This window comes from Phocoena phocoena, chromosome 18 (genome assembly GCF_963924675.1).
Source record: "Phocoena phocoena chromosome 18, mPhoPho1.1, whole genome shotgun sequence".
Classification (NCBI taxonomy): Eukaryota; Metazoa; Chordata; class Mammalia; order Artiodactyla; family Phocoenidae; genus Phocoena; species Phocoena phocoena.
In genome coordinates this window covers 16,493,962-16,514,968 of record NC_089236.1, presented here as the reverse complement: position 1 = coordinate 16,514,968, position 21,007 = coordinate 16,493,962, and the positions used below count along the sequence as shown (strand labels likewise).

The window sequence follows — 21,007 nt, the reverse complement described above, 5'->3', positions numbered from 1 at the left end:
AAATGTACCTGTAAACCCACTTGGAATGTCTTGTTTAACTACAAAAAAAATCACCTTTCATCCTGCAAACTGATCAAGGTGATGCTTCCTAAAAGCACATCGTTTCTCAAACGTTACCGACCCCATGATAGCCCTGTGCCTGATACCCTAGCAGACACCGTGAGGCATGTGTGTGCAGACAGGTCTAGATTCTAGATGAATCTTGCCCTCCAAGTCACAATAGACTTAAAGTTTCCTTGAGTTCCCTTGGATGGTCATACAACTTAAATAAATGCAAGAGGGGCCATCATGAACAAGAACAAGACTTTTGTCAGTTTACTTGATGAAATACGCTGAATATTTTTAAAGTAGAAATATGCCAGTGTGGCTGGCAAACTGTCCACCCCATGGGAGAAGGTTGCCCAGGTAAATGGTCACCTTCACACTTGGAATTCGCTGTTCTGCCAGAGGACACAGGGAGGGGAACTGACCCAGTCAGGACGTGTGGGCTTCTGGGTGGACATGACCTGAGGAGGGGCCCAAAAGGCAGCAGGACACGGGCAATGATGGTCCGACCATGCGTCACCCCACCCCTAACCACAGCCCCGGGAAGCTCTGACAGCAAGAACACGGTGCTCGCCCCCCTCCCCGCTGGGTCGTTCTTCCCTGTGTCTCGCAGCAAGATGGTCACCACCCGGCCACCCTACCATCAGGACACAGTTGGCAGGATGCCCCACCAGCCAGGTCTTGATGTGTCAATTAGAGTAAGTGCCTGGTGAAGAAAGGATTCCATAAATGTTAAATGAATGAACAAACCAATGAAATAAGCAAACCAAAGAAGTGCAATGATATAGGGACCATTTGTGGGGGAAGGCACTGCAGTTACCTAAGGAAATTCTAAATGGTGTGCACTTAGTGCTACAGCATCTTCCCTAATGGCCCTGTTATCCTTTCCAAACCCATGGAGACTTGACTCTGTGCCGTTCAATAGAAAACACGCTCAATCTGAGGAAGCACCACACCAAGGTTGTCCTGACAGCGCCCAGCCTGGGAACCAGTGTGAGTAATAGTTCTTGAGTTTGGGGCTGCTAGGGTGCTGCAACAGTAGTATTTGCACGTGAGCTTGGGATCAGAATTTCAAAACAATCAAGGAGTCCGTTCAGTTAAAATTTAGCTTCTCTTCCTGCCCGAGGCCTTGCATGTTATCACGGGACACCTCAATGAAATAGTCACCATTTGTTTCTTGGGGTTTGTTTTGTGCTGCTAGGTGAGCTCTCCGTGGAGGAAGCGCAGGACCCTTTCTTGGTCAGCGTCCACATAATCGCAGACCCAGGGGAATCCCGACCCCTGCAGGAGGCCATCGACAAGGTCTTGGCTTGGATCCACCCAGACCTCCAGCTGTTCAGGGTCTCTGAGAGGAGGGCATCCCGGCGGCGGAGGAAGGCCCCCAAGGTGGCGCAGCCAGCCCTGGCGGTGGTCCTCTTCCTGCAGGAGGAGTACGGCGAGGAGCAGATCCTGCAGCTGCACCGCACGCTGCAGCGGCCGCCCTGGCGCCATCACCACACGGAGCGCGTGCCTAGTAGGTTTCTGCCCTACCTGCCCTGCAGCCAGGAGTTCTTCACTCTGGCCCCTGGGACACCGCTGTGGGCCATCCGGCCTGTGCACTACGGCAAGGAAATCGTGCGCTTCACCATCTACTGTCGCCATGACAACTACGCCGACATCCTCAAGTTCTACGAGCTGATACTTAGGCGGAGCCCCAGCCAGAGGAAAACGGACTTCTGCATCTTCCCCATTTTCTCCAGTCTGGATGTGGACATCCAGTTCTCCCTGAAGAGACTGCCCTGTGACCAGACCCCCGTCCCCACTGATTCCTCCGTGCTGGAGTTCCGAGTCAAGGACATTGGCGAGCTGGTGCCTCTCTTGCCCAACCCCTGCAGGCCCATCAGCGAGGGACGCTGGCAGACGGAGGACCACGATGGGAACAAGATCCTTCTGCAGGTACCTTGGGGGAAGTCTGTCTGTCTGTGTCTATCTCCACTTGGGGAGAACAGAGAAACAAGTGAATTGGTTCTGCCAGAAACCCTGGTTAGTACCTGTTACAGAACAATGAGTTAAGAAAAAAGAGAGATCAGTGACCCTCTGTCTGGCTCGTAGATCAAGTCAAGGGGTCCATACTCTAATTAAACAGTTTTCACTTAGCTGCCGTGGCCATGTGCCCCAGGCAAGCAATGGCCGATTCCTCTAGTGCCTCTTCACCCACCTGTTTGAGCATCCACTAAATGCTTGTGGCTCCCGGGGATTTAGAATGAACTGATATCCCAGGGGATTTGGTATTAAAGATTCCTTAATCTACTCCCTCACAAGTAGGGAGTTTTTACCAATGAATTCTTCACTTCCACAAAGGAACTTCAGGAACGCCCATCTATGACAATTGTAAAATATGTTGACGTTCAGTAGAGAAGATACCTGTTTTCTTCATCGCTCTGGTGCCTCCCCCCACTTCTACCCTTCCACCCTTCTGCTACTGGGCAATAGGTTGTTCAAATTCAGTGATCATTGGAAATGACTTTCTTGGTGTTTTAAGGAGTACGTGATGCCTCTGGAGCTTCTTTCATTCAGCTTAGGAAGGGGGAGTGAATACATGGAAGGAAATGGATGCAGTAGACTGTTCTGTTGCTTCTGTGGTTAATGTCTTGGCTCAATTACTGGACCCATTTCTCCTCCCATCCTTCCAGCGATCGTCCCAAACTCTTTAGACAGCATTAGTTATACTCTAGAATTCAAAGTTCAGCATACAGATTTAAGAAGGTCCTATACCTACCCTACCTGAAAAATGCTTTCAAGACCCAGGCTTTCTAGAATTAACAGGTAAATCCGTCCAGGCATATAGGATTTTGTCTTTCTGAAACACCTTGGCCTCTGGCATCTCAGTTTTCACATACGGCTACCTGAGAGGAGAAAGTTGATAGCAAGTTCGGGGACATTGTCTTGAAAGGTGCTGATTGTATTTACTTGAATCACAGGTAAAGTTTCATAGTTTTTGTTGGTTTGGGTATTGAACATCAGAACTATAATGCACATATCGCAAAATGAAGTGAGAATTTGGCACATGACAGATACCTGGCTCAAACTACAGCCAGGCCACATGGCTCAAGTCAAAAAGGTCACCTTGAGATATTTACGATTTAGAGGAACTAGATAATTTTCAGATTTCCCTTTGAACTATGCAAATAAGAAATAATATTTTTTTATTATTCACTGAACTAAATGCTAGCTAGCATTTGTTTTATTTTTTAATTTTTATTTTATATTGGAGTATAGTTGACTTACCTTGTTGTGTTAGTTTCAGGTGTACAGCAAAGTGATTCAGTTATACATATACATATATATATTCTTTTTCAGATTATTTTCCCATATAGGTTATTACAGAGTATTGAGTAGAGTTCCCTGTGCTATACAATAGGTTCTTGTTGATTATCTATTTTATGTATAGCAGTGTATATATGTTAATCCCAACCTCCTAATTTATCCCTCCCACCCACGCACCTTTCCCCTTTGGTAACCGTAAGTTTGTTTTCAAAGTCTGTGAGTCTGTGTGTGTTTTGTAAATAAGTTCATTTGTGTCATTTTTTTAGATTCCACATATAAGTGATATCATATGATATTTGTCTTTCTCTGACTTACTTCACTTAGTATGATAAGCTCTAGATCCATCCATGTTGCTGCAAAGGGCATTATCTCATTCTTTTTTGTGACTGAGTGGTATTCCATTGTATATATGTACCACATCTTCTTTATCCATTCCTCTGTCAGTGGACACTTAGGTTGCTTCCATGTCTTGGCTATTGTAAATAGTGCTGCAGTGAACATTGGAGTGCAAGTATCTTTTCAAATTGTGGTTTTCTCTGGGTATATACCCCAGAGTGGGATTGCTGGATCATATAGTAGCTCTGTTTTTAGTTTTTTAAGGAACTTCCATACCGTTCTCCATAGTGGTTGTACCAATTTACATTCCCACCAACAGTGTAGGAGGGTTCCCTTTTCTCCACACCTTCTCCAGCATTTATTGTATGTTAGACTTTTTGATGATGGCCATTCTGACCGGGGTGAGGTGATACCTCATTGTAGTTTTGATTTGCATTTCTCTAATAATTGGCGATGCTGAGCATCTTTTCATGTGCTTTTTGGCCATCTGTATGTCTTCTTTGGAGAAATGTCTATTTAAATCTTCTGCCCATTTTTTGATTGTGTTATTTGGTTTTTTTTGATATTGAGCTACATGAGCTGTTTGTATATTTTGGAGATTAATTCCCTGGTGGTCACACCATTTGCAAATATTTTCTCCCATTCTGTGGGTTGTCTTTTCACTTTGTTTATGGTAGTTTTTTTTGTGCAGAAGCTTTTAAGTTTTTATTAGGTCCCATTTGTTTATTTTTATTTTCATTACTCTAGGAGGTGGATCCAAAAAGATATTCCTATGATTTATGTCAAAGAGTGTTCTGCCTATGTTTTCCTCAAAGGGTTTTATAGTATCTGGTCTTACATTTAGGTCTTTAATCCATTTTGAGGGTTGTTTTTGTGTATGGTGTTAGAGAGTGTTCTAATTTCATTCTTTTACATGTGGCTGTCCAGTTTTCCCAGCACCACTTATTGAAGAGACTATCTTTTCTCCATTGTATATTCTTGACTCCTTTGTCATAGATTATAGAGCTTATCATACTAAGTGAAGTATGTGTCATTGACCGTAGGTGCATGGGTTTATTTCTGGGCTTTCTATTCTCTTCCATTGATCTATAAATCTGTCTTTGTGCCAGTACCATACTGTTTTGATTACTGTAGCTTCATAGTATAGTCTGAAGTCAGGGAGCCTGATTCTTCCAGCTCCATTTTTCTTTCTTAAGATTGCTTTGGCTATTCAGGGTCTTTTGTGTTTCCATACAAATTTTAAGATTTTGTTGTTCTAGATCTGCAAAAAAAAATTATGTTGGTAATTTGATAGGGATTGTGTTGAATCTGTAAATTACCTTGGGTAGTATAGTCATTTTGACAATATTGATTCTTCCAATCCAAGAACATGGTATATCTTTCCATCTGTTTGTGTCATCCTTGATTTCTTTCATCAGCATCTTATAGTTTTTGGAGTACAGATATTTTGCATCCTTAGATAGGTTTATTCCTAGGTATTTTATTCTTTTTGATGCCATGGTAAATGGGATTGTTTCCTTAATTTCTCTTTCTGATATTTTGTTGTTAGTGTACAGAAATGCAACAGATTTCTGTGTATTAATTTTGTATCCTGTAACTTTACCAGATTCATTGATGAGCACTAGTAGTTTTCTGGTAGCATCTTTTCTACGTATAGTATCATGTCATCTGGAAACAGTGACAGTTTTACTTCTTTTTTCCAATTTGGGTTCCTTTTATTTCTTCTCTGATAGCCGTGGCTAGGACTTCCAAAACTATGTTGAATAAAAGTGGCAAGAGTGGGCATCCTTGTCTTGTTCCTGATCTTAGAGGAAATGTTTTCAGCTTTTCACCATTGAGAATGATGTTTGCTGTGGGTTTGTCATATATGGCCTTTATTTTGTTGAGGTAGGTTCCCTGTGTCCACTTTCTATAAAGTTTTTACCATAAATGGGTGTTGAATTTTGTCAAAAGGTTTTTCTGCATCTATTGAGATGATCATATGGTTTTTATTCATCAGTTTGTTGATGTGTATCACACTGATCAATTTGTGGGTATTGAAAACTCCTTGCATCCCTGGGATAAATCCCACTTGATCATGGTGTATGATCCTTTTATCTTATTGTTGGATTCGGTTTGCTAGTATTTTGTTGAGGATTTTTGCGTCTATGTTTATCAGTAATATTGGCCTATAATTTTCTTTTTTTGTGTGGTATCTTTGTCTGGTTTTGGTATCAGGGTGATGGTGGCCTCATAGAATGAGTTTGGAAGTGTTCCTTCCTCTGCAGCTTTTTGGAAGAGTTTCAGGAGGATAGGTGTTAACTCTTCTCTAAATGTTTGATAGAATTCGCCTGTGAAGCCATCTGGTCCTGGACTTTTGTTTGTTGAGAGTTTTGGTTTTTTTTAACATCTTTATTGGAGTATAATTGCTTTACAATGGTGTGTTAGTTTCTGCTGTTGAGAGTTTTTTAATCACAGTTTCAATTTCAGTACTTGTGATTGGTCTGTTCATATTTTCTATTTCTTCCTGGTTCAGTCTTGGGAGATGGTACCTTTCTAAGAATTTGTCCATTTTCCTAGGTTGTCCATTTTATTGGCATATAATTGCTTGTAGTTATCTCTTATGATCTTTTGTACTTCTGTGGTGTCAGTTTTATAATCCCTTTTGAAATGTGAGAAGAGTTTTCTTCTGTGTTTGAAGACTGCCAGTTTTTTATGCAAAACAATGCAGTTGTGTAAGTAAAAATTAATGAAAGGATTTTGTTTATACTAAAAGATCAAAATGAATATGATTGTTTCTGAGGGACTTTTTCCTTTTTGCAGTATTTAGAATATTTTTTGCTCTCAATCCCTGTAATAACGTAAATGAAAGAATAAATTAGGAAAGCTTGGCCTGAACTCCACTCAAAGGAATCATTGAAAGAATATTTCAAAGAAAAGCCACAGATTTAAATGGTCTACAATCTGTATGCGTGCAGGCTTTTGAATTTAGAGCATCCAAGAGTGAAAAGAGTAAGAAAAAAAGATTTGTATCATAGGGTGTCAGGAATTTGGGCCTTTGTTCAAAATAGTAATATTCCAGAGAGTTAAATTAATGTGGGCAGAAATGACTAATAGTCCCTCTCACAGTTCTTGATTATGGCTGTTTGAACAGGTTACTATTTACTGCATCACTGCAGAAAGCCGTCCTCTGCTCTAGCATGAGACATACGCCTGCCCACCTCTTTAAATTACTTTTAAAAGTAAAAATTTATACTTCATTCTTTAGCAAAATTAAGATATTTTGGTCGTGGAGGGAGGGACACAGTTGAGAGAACGCCTTTTTTTTTTTTTTTTTTTTTTTTACATTCTCCTTAGCAGTGTGTTTCCCAGGTTTCATTTTCAACATGCATGCTTTTGTTCCATTGGGTGCAGTTTTACGTTGAAGGCAATCTTGGTTGGGTAGTTTCTAGTTGCTTTCTTAAAACATAGATTGCATTTCAGTTCCTCATCCTGCCCCATCGAGTTAACATTCCGTATTTCAGAGACCTCCTCCAGCCATTTAATTCCTCTGGAGGAGAAAAGCTGAGAGGTTTGTTTCTGGGAGCTGCTCAGCCTCTTATAAGAATTTGGAAATGTTCTTAACTAAAACCTGATTAGATGGAAAGAAAGCCTTCTACCTTCTGAAACTCACCTCTCCTTTCTTGGCATTGCCTGATTCAGGGGGGGAAAGGCGGAGAGGAGGTGGGTGGGGAGTTGCCAGCATCAGATGTTGCCCAAGGTCCCTCTAGAAAACGCATCTTAGAAATTTGCGTTAATGCTTGATGATTGAAACTACAGCTTTGTATAGCCAAGATCTGTGTTACACGAACTAGAAGTAAACCAACACTGTACTTTGAACATAATAAGTTCTCTTTATACATTTCTCTTTACTTTTTATTGAAGAATAATATAAATGATATATACAAGGAAAAGTGCACATCACAAATAACATGCTCAGTGAATTTTCACAAATTGAACATTTGAATAAGCAACACCCAGATGAAGAAACAGAACATAGAAACAGAAGAGAAGTCTTCTCTTCCCCCATTCCTGGGACTCCCTTCCCTTAAATGAACATATTAATTACTCTGTATTTCACAAAAGTGGGGGGGAAGGAGTATCTGGTCAGAAAAGTTGGGAACATGGCCATGTTATCTGGGGGTGTTTTTGTATTTATAGGTAGCTCCCACATTTATTTTTATAAAAAGACTTACGTTGGCTGACAAAGATATAGATCATACACAAAAGATTAATAAAAATAATTAGATACCAAAGGGACTTGAAGTAGAGGAAAAATAATGATAGGGAAGTGAGGTAAACCAAGTATGACATCCAAAGTGCATGTCATTTCCTATCTGAGAGCTGTGCTGTTTAACTGGTAGCCACTAGCCACATGTGGCCATTTAAATTTAACATTTATGTGAATTAAAATAAAAAATTCAGTTCCTCAGTCTCACTAGAACATTTCAAGTCCTCAGTAGCTCCGTGTGGCTGGTGGCTGCCATATTGGTTAGCACACATACAGAACATTTCCATCATTGCAGAAAGTTCTGTGGATAGCATTCTTCCAGAAATAGGCCCCAATTTTGATTTTGAGTTCTCCAGCAGCAAAAACAGAATGGAAAATCAGCAGTGATACAATTTAGAATCCATGAGGCAAAAATAAACTATGCTCCAAATGCACAACTATTCCAGGTTCTGCATCCTGGGAGCAGCGTTGCTCCCACCTTCTCATGTCCAGTGAGGTGTCGGCAGCCTGCCCTCAGCTGTGCTCTAAACAGCTCTATCGAGGCCTCGCGAGGCTTTCTTACACGGAGCCTGCAGGGTGGGCAGGGTGCCCAGCCAAGTGTCGTGTAGCAAAGCCACTGCACAAAGGGAGGCTGGGCAAAACAAGGTGGTCCCTGCCTGCAGCTCCTGGGGCCTTGGCTGAATCCCAGAGGGAGGGATACACCTTCAGAGAATCTCCCCAAATTTGTTTCTCTCAGCTAAGCTTTTGGTAGATCGCGAGGGACAGTGAGCTTGGCTTGTTTCTTTCCAGCCGAGTCCCTGGAGTACACCTGTTCCATATAGCTGGTAAAGGATGGAGTCATATGTCTTACGACTCAGCCAAGCTGGGTTGTATGTTGATGTCTTCTTTTTTTTTTTTTAATAAATTAATTTTATTTATTTATTTATTTTTGGCTGCATTGGGTCTTCGTTGCTATGTGCTGGCTTCCTCTAGTGGCGGCGAGCGGGGGCTACTCTACATTGTGGTGCGCAGGCTTCTCATTGCAGTGGCTTCTCTTGTTGTAGAGCATGGGCTCTAGGCGCTCAGGCTTCAGTAGTTGTGGCTCGCGGGCTCTAGAGCACAGGTTCAGTAGCTGTGGTGCACGGGCTTAGTTGCTCCGTGGCATGTGGGATCTTCCCGGACCAGGGCTCGAACCCATGTCCCCTGCATTGGCAGGCGGATCCTTAACCACGGCGCCACCAGGTAAGCCCTGTTGATGTCTTCTTAGGGAGCTCTAAGGAGCCTGACAAGGACACAGGCCTCAACTATAGGCCACCGCCTCCCTTGGTGGTCTTCCACGGGAGTGCCATGGGCAAGGCCAAACTCCTTAAGAAGTGATTTGGGGTCCATCCAAACACAGAGAAGCACAGTTGAGGACCCAAAGGTCAGTTTCACAAAGAGAATGCAGCTGCAATTTTAGGCTGGAAAAATGTGGAAAGCAGGTCACTCCCCGTCTTTGAAGGGGTAAGGTAATTTAACAATGGCGTCTAAGCCTTTGGAAGACTTCTTCCATAGAGGATGGTCGCCAGCTGTCCTTTGCATCCTCATAAGGCAGAACAGGGAACTGGCTTAAACCAAAGGTTTTAAGTAGCATTTAAAAGACAAGAAATCCTGACACGCAAAGTTGTTACCAGTTGAAAGGGCTGCCAGGTTCAGTCTCGAGGACTGTCTTCACTGGAGAGCTTTTAAGATTTCATTCACACCAGCTCATTTACTTGTCTTCTTCACCCAGCGAGGAGATTGTCTAGACAGTCAGTCCCGGAATACTGGGGCCATCAGCGCTGTGAGGACAGGGAGATGAGTGCTAATGAGGATGCAATTGAGGGACTAAGTGGGCTTCATAGACTTCTAAAAAATTTTTAATTGTGGTAAAATACACATAACAATACACATAACGATAAAATTTACTGTCTTAACCATTTAAAAATGTATGGTTCAGGAGTGTTAACTACACTCACATCATAGTGCAACCGTCACCACCGTCCACCTCTTTTCATCTTGCAAAACTGAAACTCTGTCCCCATTAAACACTAACGACTCATACCCCCTCCCTCCGGCCCCTGACAACCACCATTCTACCTTCTGTCTCTATGAGCTTGACTGCTCTAGGAATCTCATATAAGTGTGATAATACAGTATTTGTCTTTTCGTGTAACTAGCTTATTTCACTTAGCATAATGTCCTCAAGGTTCATCCAAGTTGTAGCACGTGTCAGATTTCTTTCCTTTTTAAATCTGAATAATATTCTGTTATGAACGTGCCACATTTTGTTTAGCCATTCACCCGTTGATGGACAGGTGAGGCACTTCCATCTTTGGGCTATTGTGAATAATGCTGCTGTGAACACGGGTGTGCAAATACCTCTTTGGGTCCCTGCTTTTACTTCTTTTGGGTTTGTACCCAGAGGTGCCATTGCTGGGTCACATGGTAAGTGTATGCTGAATTTTTTGAGGAGAGGAACTGCCATACTGTTTTCTGTAGTGGCTGTGCCATTTTACGTTTCCACCAGCAACGTATGAGGATGGGACATGTTTTTTAAGAAAGCAGAGAGAGGCTTGCTCTTTGCTCCCGTATTCTGCACTAGGCGATAAAGAGGGTGATGGTTGGAAAGAATTGAGCAAATACTGAAGTGGAGCATTGACGCTTCACCCGACACACTCCAGATCTAGACTCTACAGCAGAAATTCTTAACGTGCTGTCCTTGGATCCCAAGCACAACTTGTATGCATGTGGTTATGTGCATCATCATAAAAGGTACATCATATCATGTCTCTCAAAATTAACTCTCCAAAGGGTTCCCATTCTCTGGCAGCCCTTCTAGATGTTCACCAAGGCCCAAGGCTTTCCATCAGCGGCTCACCTCTCTGGCTTTATCTCGCACTTCTCTCCCTTCAGCTCGCTCTGTGCCTTCCACGTTGGCCCGCTTTCTCTTCCTCAGATGCAGCAAACTCATTCCTGCCTCAGGACCTTTGCACCTACTGCCTGGAATGATCTCCTTCAGGATCTTCACATGGTTGGTTCCTTCTCATCATTCAGGTTGCAGAGATGTCTTCCCTGCCCACCCCACCTAAAGTAGCTCCCAGATAGCCTCCTGACCAGTTACCTTACTTCTCCACTGGACAGCTAGAAGGTCCTTTTAGAATGTAAGCCAGATCATGTGACTCCTGTGCTCAGAACCCCCTGGGGCTACCTGTCCCATCTCTCGTGCAGTATAAACCAGTTTCCTCGCAGTGGTAGGTTGCCTCCCTGCTCTGCTCTTCTCCCATCACTCTGCCTCAACCACCCTGGCCTCACTCTTGACCCTTCAGAACATCCTGTGTCTGCTCTGTCCCTCTGCCCACCGTCCAGCTGGCCACGTGGCTGTTCCTTCTCCCCCACCTCGTCAGGTCTGTGCTCCGTGTCCCCTCCCTAGCAAGGCCTTCCCCGGCCGCAGCATGAAGAGCACCTCCCTCTCCTGTTCCTGCACACACGGACATGCCGGCAGCCGTACTCCTGCCCTGCTTGCCTTTTCCCCATGGCGCCATCCCCTTTAACTGACTGCATGTTGACCGAATTAGAGGCTTGTCCGTCCCTCCCACCAGAACCTGAGCACCTGGAGGGCAGGGACTTTCCCTGTTTTCCCCGCCGTTGAGTCCCTAGTGCCTCTAACGGTGTCTGGCACACATTAGACACTCGGTGTTGAATGAATTTGTTAAAAAAAGGAGACAGAAGGGGAGAGAGGTGGGGACGTGGAGCTGTTCCGGGCAGGCCCACGGAGGCGGGTTGAGCAGGGGGAGAGCCCTGGCTGGTGGTTAGAAGCAGAGGAAGAGTGACCAGGGCCCAGAGGAGGGGACCGTGACAGGAGGCGCCCGTGGGAGGACTCCTTGGGCCACAGTGCCTGCTGGCTGATGGCAAGGGGGACTCCGGTGCTGAATGCAGGGCAGGGGGCAAAGAGGATGAGTGGGTGGCCTCCCCCCACCCCTCAGGTCAGGCTCGGGGCCCCAGAGAGAACAGCGGCCATGCTGACAAGAGCCCTTCTCTTGCTGAGCCCCTCTGCTCCCAGGAGAGGTGGGAGAGTAAGGGGTGGGTCAGCCAGCATCTCTGGGAGGGCCAAACGACACACCCAACAGTGTAACACTGTCCCCACTGCAGGCTGGGCACCTCTGCTTCTAGCTGCCAGAAACGGACACAGACCGTCTCCAGTCGGTCAGCTTCTTGTCTGGGGAGGAGCTTATGCAGGGAAGAGTTTACCCAAGAAATAATGTGTGATAGTGAATATTAATTGCTTGCTTAGGAGCTGCCACACTGTAGGCTAAGTGCACTCTAATGCCTTCCTTACTTAACCCTCTCAGCGCGCCTACCAGCCGGGGACCACCCGTACCCCCATCCTGCAGACGCACACCCGGAGATGTAGGTCAGTAACTGCCATGCCCAGAATTACCAACGGCAAAGGGTGAGACTGGGAGCAAACTTGGGGACATTTGACTCAGGAAGCCATGCTGGCTGTGCTGTTCCCTATTCTTTTTCTTTTTTTTTTTTTAAATAAATAAATTTATTTATTTATTTTTTGGCTGCGTTGGGTCTTCGTTGCTGCACGCGGGCTTTCTCTAGTTGCGGCGAGCAGGGGCTACTCTTCGTTGCGGTGCGTGGGCTTCTCATTGCAGTGGCTTCTCTTGTTGCGGAGCACGGGCTGTAGACGAGCCAGCTTCAGTAGTTGTGACACGCGGGCTCAGTAGTTGTGGCACACGGGCTCAGCAGTTGTGGCTCGCAGGCTCCAGAGCGCAGGCTCAGTAGTTGTGGCGCACAGGTTTATTTGCTCCGCGGCATGTGGGATCTTCCTGGACCAGGGCTCAAACCTGTGTCCCCTGCATTGGCAGGTGGATTCCTAATCACTGTGCCACCAGGGAAGTCGCACGTGCTCTTCCCTATTCTTTTCCGAGGAACACAGCCGGGACCTGGGTGTTCCCTCTGCTGGCACGTCTCAAGCTTCAGCAGACCTGAAAATCACAGATCCCTGGGCTCCGCCTCCAGAAATTCGGATCTAGGAGGTCCAGGGTGGGGCCCGAGATCCTGCATTTTTAACCAGCTCCCAGGTGCTGACGCCTGTAACATCCTCTCTACATGTGCACCGGGCTCAGGATATTCTAAGCAGGACTACCCAGTTGTCACTTCATGTTTGGTAAGCACTGCCTGGGGTACATTCCCTTTTTTAAATTATTATAACCGTACTTAGTAGCAGGCTCAGGACAGAATGTCAAGAGTACAAGTCACAAGAGGTGTCTGTAAGATGAGCTCAGAGCTTCCTGAAACTGCTTGTATCCTGTTCCCAGCCCCAAGTGCAATGCCCAGCAGCTACTCAGTACACGTTAGCTTGTCCCTCCTCCCCCTTGGTCTCTAGTGTTCTCAGGGCAGGTGCAGTGACCCAAGGGGCAGGGCATCCACACGTGCAGGCAGGGAGGGGTTTGAGTGAATGGGAGGCCATTGGGCACGCCAGCATGCTACACCCGCCCTGGGGTTTTTTCAGTCAACCACGTTGCCTGCACTGGGTTATTTTATCTGTGCAGATTGCCCAGGCTGGCTGAAAGTCACCCCTAGAAAATAATTTCCCGGAGCATCGTCTGAGTTTGCTATTCCCGCAGAATGTGTAAGAGACATCATAGCTCTTTCAGGCCTGGAAGGAAGAGTAATTTACTTTTAGGTTAAAAAAGGAAGTGAACTATGATTATAGACCTTGGCAGGACTTGGAATCAGATCTTTGAGGCAGAGGAAGGAAAATGAGGAATTTTAGTCAGTGTTTGCTGCTCTCAGTCTTAGAACAGCTTTCCCCTGTGGCCTGCCTGTCTCACTTAGCATATTTAGTTTGGTCTGTCCAGGGCTCTGCTTCCAAAGGGGTTTGGTTTGGTGGTGGACCTGGAAGAAAGGGCTGCTGTTTCTGCATGTGGCAAGCGACTACCAGCAGGTAGGGCCAGTCCCTTGCAGGCCGACCGCGTGGTGCCTGTAGGCAAACTGCAACAGAAGGGGACAGTCCAGCGCTTTGGGGAGCTAGTCAAGTTAGCAAACACTTTGAATATCTCCTCTCAGTCACACATGGTACTGGAGATGGACAGAGATGAACAGTAGAGTCCTGTGCTCCAAGTTCATGATGGATCCCAGACCATTCCATGGAGTGTGACGTGCAAGCTGTGGTACAGCAAAGTGGGGTGCAGAGGGTGTGCTCCGGAGGGGCGCCTCCCTCCAGGCCTGGGAAAACAGGAAGACCATAGCAGAAGCCTTCTGGAAGCCAGCAGTTAGGAGTTGGGTCTCTAGATCCCACCGATCTAGACCACATCCTATTCGGACAGCTCTGAGTGGTTGGCTGAACCTTCAAACACTGGGCCAAAAAACCTATTTTAATTTCCACTGAATTTTCCTCTTGTGTTAATATATTTTTTGTTAGCTCCCAATTAGGCATCCTTTTTTATTGATGTATGGTTGATATACAGTATTATATAAATTACAGGTGTACAATATAGTGATTCACAATTTTGAAAGGTTATACTTCATTTATACTTATAAAATATTGGCTATATTTCCTGTGTTGTACAGTATATCCTTGTAGCCTATTTTATACCTAATAGTTTATACCTCTTAATTCCCTACCCCTATGTTGCCCCTCCCCACTTCCTTCTCCCCACTGGTAACCACCAGTCTATTCTCTATATCTGTGAGTCTGCTTTTTTGTTATATTCATTAGTTTGTTTTATTTTTTAGATTCCACATGTAAGTGATATCATATAGTGCCTTTCTGTTTCTATTTCACTTAGCATAATGCCCTCCAAGTTCATCCATGTTGCTGCAAATGGCAAAATTTCATTCTCTTTTATGGCTGAGTAGTAGTCAATTGTATATATATATATACTGCATATTGTTTATCCATTTATCTGTTGATGGACACTTAGGTTGCTTTCATATCTTGGCAATTGTGAATAACTCTGCTATGAACATTGGGGTGCATATCTTTTCAAATTAGTGGTTCTGGGTTTTTTGGATATATACCAGGAGTGGAATTGCTGGGTCATATGGTAGTTCTATTATTAGTTTTTTAGTTTGATGTTTTCATTTTTAAAGTTGTTATTATATTTTTATTAGAAAGTAATCAAACCAAATTACCTAAAATATTTTTGGAAATTAGAGATCTTTTAAAAAAATTACTCTTCTTACCACCATAACAGAGCATCTTTTGTTCCATTGGTCTATGCATGTGTTTTTATGACAGTACCATACTGTTTTGATTACTATAGCTTTATAATACAGCTTGAAATCAAGAATTGTGATGACTCCAGATTTGTTTTTCTTTCTCAGGATTGCTTTGGGTATTCTGGGTCTTTTGTGGTCCCATATAAATTTTAGAATTTTTTTTTCCATTTCTATAAAAAAACTGCTGTTGGAATCTTAATAGGGATTGGATTTAATCTATAGATGTTTTTGGGTAGTATGAACATTTTAACAATATTAGTTCTTCCAATCCCTGAACATGGGATACCTTTCCATTCATCTGTGCCTCCTTCAATTTCTTTCATCAGCGTCTTGCAGTTTTCAGTGCACAGAACTTCACCTCTTTGGTTAAATTTATTACTGAGTATTGTATTGTTTTTGATGCTATGAAGTTTTTATGACTTTTTATATATAAAATCATGTCATCTGCAAATAGAGACCATTTTACGTCTTCCTTTCCAATGCTGATGGCTTTTATCTTATTCTTGCCTGATTGCTTTGGCTAAGACTCCTGTACTGTGTTGAATTGGAGTGGTGGGAGAGGGAAGCATGGCCCTGTTTCCAATCTTAGAAGAAAAGTTTTCAACCTTTCACCAGTGAGTATGATGTTAGCTGTGGCGTGTTATATAAGGCCTATGTTATGTTGAGGTATGTTCCCTCTATACCTAATTTGTTAAGAATTTTTAACACAAACAGATGTTGAATTTTGTCAAATTCTTTTTCTGAATCTATTGAGATTATCATTTGATATTTCTTTCATTCTATTAATGTGATGTATCATATTGATTAACTTCCATGCATTGAACCATCCTTGTATCCTGGGACAAATCTCACTTAATCATGGTGAATGATCCTTTTAATGTGCTGCTGGATTTGGTTTGCTAGTGTTTTTTCTTTTTTATTGGAGTATAATTGCTTTACAATGTTGTGTTAGTTTCTGCTGTACAGTGAAGTGAGTCAGCTATATGTATACCTATATCCCCCTGCCTTGGACCTCCCTCTCACCCCACCCCCATCCCATCCATCTAGGTTGTCACAGAGCACTGACCTGAGCTTTCTGTGCTGTATAGCATGTTCCCCCTAGCTATCTGTTTTACACATGGTAGTGTATATATGTCAGTCCTGATCTCCTGATTTGTCCCACCCTCCCTTTCCCCCTCTGTGTACACATGTTGGTTCTCTACGTCTATGTCTCTATTCCTGCCCTGCAAATAGGTTCATCTGTACCATTTCTCTAGATTCCACATATATACATTAATATACGATATTTGTTTTTCTCTTTCTGGCTTACTTCACTCTGCATGAGTGACTCTGGGTCCATCCACATCACTACAGATGACCCAATTTCATTCCTTTTCGTGGCTGAGTAATATTCCATTGTGTATATGTACCACATCTTCTTTATCCATTCAGCTGTCATCGGACATTTAGGTTGTTTCCATGTTCTGGCTATTGTAAATAGTATTGCAATGAATATTGGGGTACATGTGTCCTTTTTAATTATGGTTTTCTCAGTAGATATGTCCAGTAGTAGGATTGCTGGGTCATATGGTAGTTCTATTTTTAGTCTTTTAAGGAACCTCCATACTGTTTTCTATAGTGGCTGCACCAATTTACATTCCCACCCCTGGTATAGGAGGGTTCTCCTTTCTCCACACCCTCTCTAGCATTTATTATTTGTAGACTTTTTTTTTTTTTTTTTTAAGCTGTATGTGGGCCTCTCACTGTTGTGGCCTCTCCCATTGCGGAGCACAGGCTCTGGACGTGCAGGCTCAGCAGCCATGGCTCACGGGCCCAGCCGCTCCACGGCATGTGGGATCTTCCCGAACCAGGGCACGAACCCGCGTCCACTGCATCGGCAGGTGGACTCTCAACCACTGCACCACCAGGGAAGCCCTGTAGACTTTTTGATGATGGTTATTCTGACTGGTATGAGGTGATACTTCAATGTAGTTTGGATTTGCATTTATCTAATAATTAGTGATGTTGAGCATCTTTTCATGTGCCTCTTGACCATCTGTATGTCTTCTTTGGAGAAATGCCCAGCCCCTCCACGGCATGTGGGATCTTCCCAGACCGGGGCACGAACCCGTGTCCCCTGCATCAGCAGGCGGACTCCCAACCACTGCACCACCAGGGAAACCCTTCTGCCCGTTTTTTAATTGGGTTGTTTACTTTTTTGATATTGAGCTCCATGAGATGTTTGTATATTTTAGAGATTAATCTTTGTCCGTTGCTTCATTTGCAAATACTTTCTCCCATTCCAAGGGTTGTCTTCGTCTTGTTTATGGTTTCCTTTGCTGCAGGAAAGCTCTTAAGTTTCATTAGGTTGCATTTGTTTATTTTTTGTCTTTATTTTCATTACTCTAGGAGGTGGGTCAAAAAAGATCTTGCTGTGCTTTATGTCAAAGAATGTTTTTCCTATGTTTTCCTCTAAGAGGTTTATAGTGTCTGGTCTTACATTTAGGTCTTCAATCCATTTTGAGTTTATTTTTGTGTATGGTGTTCTAATTTCATTCTCTTACATGTAGCTGTCCAGTTTACCTAGCACCACTTATTGAAGAGGCTGTCTTTTCTCCCTTGTATGTTCTTACCTCTTTTGTCATAAATTAATTGACCATATGTGCCTGGGTTTATCTCTGGGCTTTCTATCCTCTTCCATTGACCTATATTTCTGTTTTTGTGCAAGTACCATTCTGTTTTGATGACTGTAGCTTTGTAGTATAGTCTGAAGTCAGGGAGCCTGATTCCCCCAGCTCCGTTTTTCTTTTCCAAGATTGCTTTGGCTATTCTGTGTCTTTTGTGTTTTCATACAACTTGTAAAATTTTTGTTCTAATTCTGTGAAAAATGCCATTGGTAATTTGATAGGGATTGCATTGAATCTGTAGATTGCTTTGGGTAGTATAGTCATTCTCACAGTAGTGATTCTTCCAATCCAAGAACATGGTATATCTCTCCATCTGTTGGTGTCATCTTTGATTTCTTTCATCAGTATCTTATAGTTTTGTGAGTACAGGTCTTTTACCTCCTTAGGTAGGTTTATTCCTAGGTATTTTATTCTTTTTGTTGCAGTGGTAAATGGGATTGTTTCCTTAATTTCTCTTTCTGATTCTTTGTTGTTAGTGTATAGGAATGCAAGAGATTTCTGTGTATTAATTTTGTATCCTGTGACCTTACCAAATTCATTGATTAGTTCTAGTAGTTTTCTGATGGCATCTTTAGGATTTTCTATATATAGTATCGTGTCATCTGCAAACAGTGACAGTTTTACTTCTTTTCCAATTTGGATTCCTTTTATTTCTTTTTCTTCTCTGACTGCCGTGGCTAGGACTTTCAAAACTATGTTGAATAAGAATGGCGAGAGTGTACATCCTTGTCTTGTTCCATTCTTAGTGGAAATGCTTTCAGTTTTTCACCATTGAGAATGATGTTTGCCATGGGTTTGTCATATATGGCCTTTATTATGTTGAGGTAGGTTCCCTCTATGCCCAATTTCTGGAGAGTTTTTATCATAAATGGGTGTTGAATTTTGTCAAAAGCTTTTTCTGTATCCATTGAGATGATCATATGGTTTTTATTCCTTTATTTGTTAATATGGAATATCACATTGATTGATTTGCATATATTGAAGAATCCTTGCTTTCCTGGGATACATCTGACTTGATTGTGGTGTATGATTCTTTCAGTGTGTTGTTGGATTCTGTTTATTAGTATTTTGTTGAGGATTTTTGCATCTGTGTTCATCAGTGATATTGTTCTGTGATTTTCTTTTTTGATGATATCTTTGTCTGATTTTGGTGTCAGGGTGATGGTGGCCTTGTAGAACGAATTTGGAAGTGTTCCTCCCTTAGCAATTTTTTGGAATAGTTTGAGAAGGATAAGTGTTAATTCTTCTCTAAATATTTGGTAGAATTCGTCTGTGAAGTCATCTGGTCCTGGACTTTTGCTTGTTGGAAGATTTTTAATCACAGTTTCAATTTCAGTACTTGTGATTGGTCTGTTCATATTTTCTATTTTTTCCTGGTTCAGTCTTGGAAGCTTGTACACTTCTAAGGATTTGTCCATTTCTTATAAGTTGTCCATTTTATTGGCATATAGCTGCTTGTAGTAATCTCTTATGATCCTTCATATTTCTGTGGTGTCCATTGTAACTTCTCCTTGTTCATTTCTAATTTTGTTGATTTGAGTCCTCTCCCTTTTTTCCTTGACGAGTCTGCCTAAAGGGTTTTCAATATGGTTTATTGTCTCCGAGAAGCAGCTTTTAGTTTCATTGATCTTTGCTATTGTTTTCTTTATCTCTAGTTCATTGAATTCTGCTCTGATCTTTATGATTTCTTTCCTTCTACTAACTTTGGGTTTTGTTTGTTTTACTTTCTCTAGTTGCTTTAGGTGTAAGGTTAGGTTGTTTGAGATTTTTCTTGTTTCTTGAGGTAAGATTGTATTGCTATAAACTTCCCTCTTAGAACTGATTTTGCTGTGTCCCATAGATTTTGGATCATTGTGTATTTTGTTTGTTTGTTTTTGCGGTACGCGGGACTCTCAATGCCGTGGCCTCTCCCATTGCGGAGTACAGGCTCCGGACACGCAGGCTCAGTGGCCATGGCTCACGGGCCCAGCCGCTCCGCGTCATGTGGTATCCTCCTGGACCGGGGCACGAACCCGTGTCCCCTGCATCAGCAGGCAGACTCTCAACCACTGCGCCACCAGGGAAGCTCCAGATCATTGTGTTTTTATTGTCACTTGTCTCTAGGTATTTTCTGATTTCCTCTTTGATTTCTTTAGTGATCCACTGGTTATTTAGTAACATATTGTTTAGCCTCCATGTGTTTGTGTTTTTTGCAGTCTTTTTCCTCTAATTGATTTCTAATCTCATAGCATTGTGGTCGGAAAAGATGCTTGATATGATTTCAATTTTCTTAAATTTACTGAAGCTTGATTTGTGATCCAAGATGTGATCTATCCAGGAGCATGTTCTGTGTGCACTTGAGAAGAAAGTGTATTCTGCCACTTTTGGGTCAGATGTCTTATAAATATCAGTTAAATTTATCTGGTCTGTTGTGTCATTTTTAAATATCTTTTTCCATCCCTTCACTTTCAGTCTGTATGTGTCCCTAGGTCTGAAGTGGGTTTCTTGTAGACAGCATATATATGGGTCTTGTTTTCGTATCCATTCAGCCAGTCTGTGTCTTTTGGTTGGAGCATTTAATCCATTTACATATAAGATAATTATTGATATGTATGTTCCTATTACCATTTTCTTAATTTGGGGGAATTTGTTATTGTAGGTCTTTTCCTTTTCTTGTGTTTGCTGCCTAGAGAAGTTCCTTTAGCATTTGTTGTAAAGCTGGTTTGGTGGTGCTGAATTCTTGTAGCTTTTGCTTGTCTGTAAAGCTTTTGATTTCTCCATCAAATCTGAATGAGATCCTTGCTGGTAGGAGTAATCCTGGTTGTAGGCTTCTCTTTTTCATCACTTTAAGTATATCCTGCTACTCCCTTCTGGCCTGCAGAATTTCTGCTGAAAAATCAGCTGATGACCTTATGGGGATTCCCTTATATGTTATTTTTTGCTTTTCCCTTGCTTTTTAAAATATTTTTTCTTTGAATTTAATTTTTGTTAGTTTGAGTAGTATGTGTCTTGGTGTGTTTCTCCTAGGGTTTATCCTGTATGGGAATCTCTGTGCTTCCTCGACTTGGGTGGCTATTTCTTTTCCCGTGTTAGTGAAGTTTTCAACTATAATCTCTGAATATTTTCTCAGACCTTTTCTTTTTCTCTTCTTCTTCTGAGACCCCTATAATTCGAATGTTGGTGCATTTTGTGT

The 21,007-nt window shown here is 42.7% G+C and overlaps 1 protein-coding gene across 1 annotated transcript in view; it reads left to right on the top strand.

The window, feature by feature from the left end:
* Positions 1 to 21,007, top strand: part of FAM124A (family with sequence similarity 124 member A) — a 105,902-nt gene that overhangs the window by 27,122 nt on the left and 57,773 nt on the right. The window contains exon 3 of the mRNA XM_065895918.1: positions 1,247 to 1,980. Coding sequence (XP_065751990.1) covers positions 1,247 to 1,980 — 734 coding nt within the window. The remainder of the gene's footprint in view (positions 1 to 1,246; positions 1,981 to 21,007) is intronic.